Raw genomic sequence first — 6,000 nt, 5'->3', positions numbered from 1 at the left:
GGATCAATAATCAATAATAGCAATAATAATAGCAATAATAGCTGAGGGTGAGGATCAATAATCAATAATCAATAATAATAGCAATAATAGGAATAATAGCTGAGGGCGAGGAGGATCAATAATCAATAATAGTATCTTCTTATTTTATATTTATAGATATAAATATTTATTTAAATTCTTTATAATATTTATAATATATAGATATTATATATAGATTTATAATATACAGCTATATAGATTATAAATCTATATTTTTATAATAGATTTATCAATTATATAATTATTTTATATTTATTGATTATAATATGTATAGATTTGTATATAAATGATAAAATATATATATATATATCTATAATATAGATTTATAAATATATTAAAATTATATAATAGCTATAATTAATAATGCTATATAATAAGTAGTAATTATACATATATCATAAATTATGAATATATATATATATATATATATATACTGTATATAAATTAGAAATATACATATATATTGATTTGTAATATAGATTTATAGGTATATTAAAATTATATAATAGCTGTCATCATTATATAATTAATTCAGTAAATAAGAATCCTATATAATAAATAATATATTATAATATAAATATTATATATAAATGTAGATAACATTATATCTATATTTATTTTATATAGATAGATAGATAGATAGATAGATAGATATAGATATATAATAAACATAGATATAATGTCGGTTTATATATATGTTATCATTATAAACTGTAATTATTAGAAAATTAAATAATAATAAAATATTCAAATTCTATAGGAGATCCGGCGTCTGGAGAACAGCGTGGAGAAGACCCGGGTGCGAATCGCGACGGCCGAACACGCCAACATGCTCTACCGGAAAATGCTGGATGTGCTGAGAGAGGTGAGGGATTATTATTATTATTATTATTATTATTATTATTATCATTATTAATTCAGGAGGGAAGGAAGGAAAGAAAGAAGGAAAGAACAAATTATCATCCTCCTCCTCCTCCTCCTCATTATTATTATTATTATCATCATCATTAATTAAGGAAGGAATTAGGAAGGAAGGAAAAAATTATTATTATTATTATTATTATTATTATTATTATTATTATTATTATTATTATTATCATTAATTCAGGAGGGAAGGAAGGAAAGAAAGAAGGAAAGAACAAATTATCATCATCATCATCATCATTATTATTATCATCATCATTAATTAAGGAAGGAATTAGGAAGGAAGGAAAAAAATATTATTATTATTATTATTATTATTATTATTATCATCATCATTAATTCAGGAGGGAAGGAAGGAAAGAAAGAAGGAAAGAACAAATTATCATCATCATCATCATCATTATTATTATTATTATTATTATCATCATCATTAATTAAGGAAGGAATTAGGAAGGAAGGGAAAAAAATATTATTATTATTGTTGTTGTTGTTGTTATTAATAAATGAATAAATCCATTAAAATGACTAAATGAGTAGATAAGAATAAGAAGAATAAGAATAAAGCAGTATCCATAAAATGAGGGGATACAAACATATTATTATTATTATTATTATTATTATTATTAATTAAGGAAGGAATTAAGGAAAGAAGGAAAGAACAAATTATTATTATTATTATTATGACTATTTCTATCATAATCATTAATTCAGGAGGGAAGGAAGGAAAGAAAGAAGAAAAGAACAAATAATTATTATTATCATCATCAATAATTAAGGAAGGAATTAAGAAGGAAAGAACAACTGATTATTATTATTACTATTATTATTATTATTATTATCATCATCATCATTATTATTAATTCAGGAGGGAAGGAAGGAAAGAAAGAAGGAAAGAACAACGGATGATGATGATTTCCAATAATAATAATAATAATAATAATAATAATAATAATAATAATAATAATTATTCCCCATTATTTCCCCAGGAAATCCTAATCATTATTAATTCAGGAGGGAAGGAAAAAAAGATCAACCTATTATTATTATTATTATTATTATTATTTCCCCAGGAAATCCTAACTTCTTCTTCTTCTTCTTCTTCTTCTTCTTCTTCTTCTTCTTATTTTTATTATTATTATTATTAATTAAGGAAGGAATTAAGAAGGAAAGAACAAATTATTATGATTATTAATATCGCTATTATTAATATGAATATGAATAGGACTATGACCATTAACATTAATGTAAAAATATAAATAATATTAATAATATTATTAATATTATTAATATTTCCCCAGGAAATCATAATCATTATTCATTCAGGAGGGAAGGAAGGAAGGAAAGAACTTCTTCTTCTTCTTCTTCTTCTTCTTCTCCTTCTGCTTCTTCTTCTTCCTATTATTACTATTATTATCATCATTAATTAACGAATTAAGAAGGAAAGAACAACCTATTATTATTATTATTATTATTATTATTATTATTATTATTATCATAATTAATTAAGGAAGGAATTAAGAAGGAAAGAACAAATTCTTCTCCTTCTTCTTCTTCTTCTTCTTAATATTATTATTATTATTATTATTATTACTACTACTACCATTATTCTTATTATTATCATCATCATTAATTAACGAATTAAGAAGGAAAGAACAACTTCTTCTTCTTCTTCTTCTTCTTCTCCTTCTTCTTCTTATTAATATTAATATTATTATTAATATTTCCCCCCCAGGAATTGGTCCTGTTGTTGTTGTTAATAATAATAATAGTAATATTTCCCCAGGAAATCATAATCATTATTAATTCAGGAGGGAAGGAAAGAAAGAAGGAAAGAACAACTGATTATTATTATTATTATTATTATTATCATCATTAATTAAGGAAGGAATTAAGGAGGAAAGAACAACTTTTTCTTCTTCTTCTTCATAATAATAAGAATAAGATTATTATTATTATTATTATTATTATTATTATTATTATTATTATTGATGGGATACAAACATACTATTATTATTATTATTACTACTACTACTACTTCTACTATTATTATTATTATTAATTATGGAAGGAATGAACGAATGAAGGAAAGAAGGAAAGAACAACTTCTTCTTCTTCTTCTTCTCCTTCTTCTCCTTCTCCTTCTCCTTCTTCTTCTTCTTCTTACTACTACTACTATTATTATTATTATTATTATTATTATTATTATTATTAATTATGGAAGGAAGGAAGGAATTAAGGAAAGAAGGAAAGAACAACTTCTTCTTCTTCTTCTTCTCCTTCTTCTCCTTCTCCTTCTCCTTCTTCTTCTTCTTCTTACTACTACTACTATTATTATTATTATTATTATTATTATTATTATTATTAATTATGGAAGGAATGAACGAATGAAGGAAAGAAGGAAAGAACAACTTCTTCTTCTCCTCCTTCTTCCTCTTCTCCTTCTTCTTCTTCTTCTTCTTCTTCCTATTATTACCATTATTACCATTATTACTATTAGTATTATTATCATCATTAATTAAGGAAGGAATTAAGAAGGAAAGAACAACCTATTATTATTATTATTATTATTATTATTATTATTATTATTAATAATAATTATGGAAGGAATTAAGGAATTAAGGAAAGAAGGAAAGAACAACTTCTTCGTCTTCTTCCTCTTCTTCTTCTTCTCCTTCTCCTCCTTCTCATTATTATTATTAATATTATTATTAATATTATTATTAATAATATTCCCCCCCCTGCGCAGGAACTGGCCCACCTGCCCCTCATCCTGGAGGACCTTCAGCGCCGGGTGGAAGTCTACCAGGTGGAGCTCCGAGGGGTCAGGCTGATGACGCTCGACACCACCGAGGCCATGGAGGCCGCCCAGGTGAGGAATATTAATAATTAATAATAATAATAATAATAATAATAATAATAATAATAATAATACCCTATTACCCATAACATTTTAATAATAATAATATTTATATCATCATCATCATATTTATACCCTATTACCCATAACATTTTAATAATAATAATATTTATATAATAATAATAATAATAATAATAATAATAATAATAATAGTACCCCATTACCCATAACATTTTAATAATAATAATAATATTTATATCATCATCATCATCATATTTATACCCTATTACCCATAACATTTTAATAATAATATTTATATAATAATAATAATAATAATAATAATAATAGTACCCCATTACCCATAACATTTTAATAATAATAATAATATTTATATCATCATCATCATCATATTTATACCCTATTACCCATAACATTTTAATAATAATAATATTTATATAATAATAATAATAATAATAATAATAATAATAATACCCTATTACCCATAAAATTTTAATAATAATAATAATATTTATATCCTAATAATAATAATAATAATAATAATAATAATAATAATAATAACAATAATAATAATAGTACCCCATTACCCATAACATTTTAATAATAATATTTATGTAATAATAATAATAATAATAATAATAATAATAATAATAATATTATTCAGGGCTTGGTCTGAAGCAGTTGAGATATGTAAAAGATAATTCATAATGGTTAAAATATAATGATGATTATTTATATTCTAAGTATTATTTATTAGCTAATAATAGTTAAAATATAATTATTATTATTATTTATATTCTAAGTCTGATTCATTAGTTTAATAATAATAATAATAATAATAATAGATTCAGGTAGGGAGCCGTCTTGGTCTGAAGCAGTTGAGATATGTAAAATGTAATTCATAATAGTTAAAATATAATGATTTTTATATTTATATTCTAAGTATGATTCATTAGTTAATAAATAATAATAATAATAATAATAATAATAATAATAATAATAATTGGAAGCTGGCCGTGTTGGTGTGACGCAGTCGAGAAATGTGAAAAAGGATGAATGATACTATTATTAATTATATTCTAAGTATTATTAATTAGGTGATATTGATGATGTTGAGGATGATGATAATAATAATAATAATAATAATAATAATAATAATAATAATTGGAAGCTGGCCGTGTTGGTGTGACGCAGTCGAGAAATGTGAAAAAGGATGAATGATACTATTATTAATTATATTCTAAGTATTATTAATTAGGTGATATTGATGATGTTGAGGATGATGATAATAATAATAATAATAATAATAATAATAATAATAATAATAATAATAGATTCAGGTAGGTAGTCTGATGCAGTTGAAATATGTTAAAAAAAAAAAAGAAGAATCCTTAAACTAGAATTAGATTATATTCTATGTATTATTTAATAATAATAATAATAATAATAATAATAATAATAATGAGTCAACATTTATAAAAAATAATTAATAATACTTAAAATATTGTTATGATTAATTATATTCTAAGTATTATATTATATTATATTATATTATATTATATTATAATGATCCTTAATATATAGTTAAGAATAATTATTATTAATAATAATACAAAATAGTCTATTCTATCCTATGCTATCATAATGTAATTAATAATACTTAATGATCCTTAAAATATAGTGAATAATAATAATTAACTATTATTATGAATAATAATCCTAAATATTATATTATATTATATTATATTATATTATATTATATTATATTATATTATATTATATTATTATAATGATCCTTAATATATAGTGAATAATAATTATTAACTGTTATTATGAGTAAGAATACAAATTATATTATATTATATTATAATGATCCTCTAAATATAGTTAATAATAATAATAATAATAGTAATAATAGTAGTAGTAACAACAACAACAACAATATTAATATTAATGTTAATATTGATATTGATATTGATAGTGATATTGATATTAATATTAATGTTAATGTTCCTTCTTTTTGTAGCATGTGAAGCATTAATTTTATTAATATTAATATTGATATTGCTATTGATATTAATGTTAATGTTAGTTAATGTTAATATTAATATTCATATTCATATTAATATTAATATTAATATTAATATTAATAAAATTTTATT

The 6,000-nt window shown here is 21.1% G+C and overlaps 1 protein-coding gene across 1 annotated transcript in view; it reads left to right on the top strand.

The window, feature by feature from the left end:
* The window catches only part of CCDC183 (coiled-coil domain containing 183), a 33,519-nt gene that overhangs the window by 6,484 nt on the left and 21,035 nt on the right, over positions 1 to 6,000 (top strand). The window contains exons 4-5 of the mRNA XM_083424411.1: positions 800 to 904; positions 3,710 to 3,832. Coding sequence (XP_083280537.1) covers positions 800 to 904; positions 3,710 to 3,832 — 228 coding nt within the window. The remainder of the gene's footprint in view (positions 1 to 799; positions 905 to 3,709; positions 3,833 to 6,000) is intronic.

The sequence above is a fragment of the Podarcis tiliguerta genome (genome assembly GCF_965153285.1).
Source record: "Podarcis tiliguerta genome assembly, chromosome: Z".
In the NCBI taxonomy this organism is placed as follows: Eukaryota; Metazoa; Chordata; class Lepidosauria; order Squamata; family Lacertidae; genus Podarcis; species Podarcis tiliguerta.
This window is presented reverse-complemented; position numbering and strand designations above follow the sequence as displayed.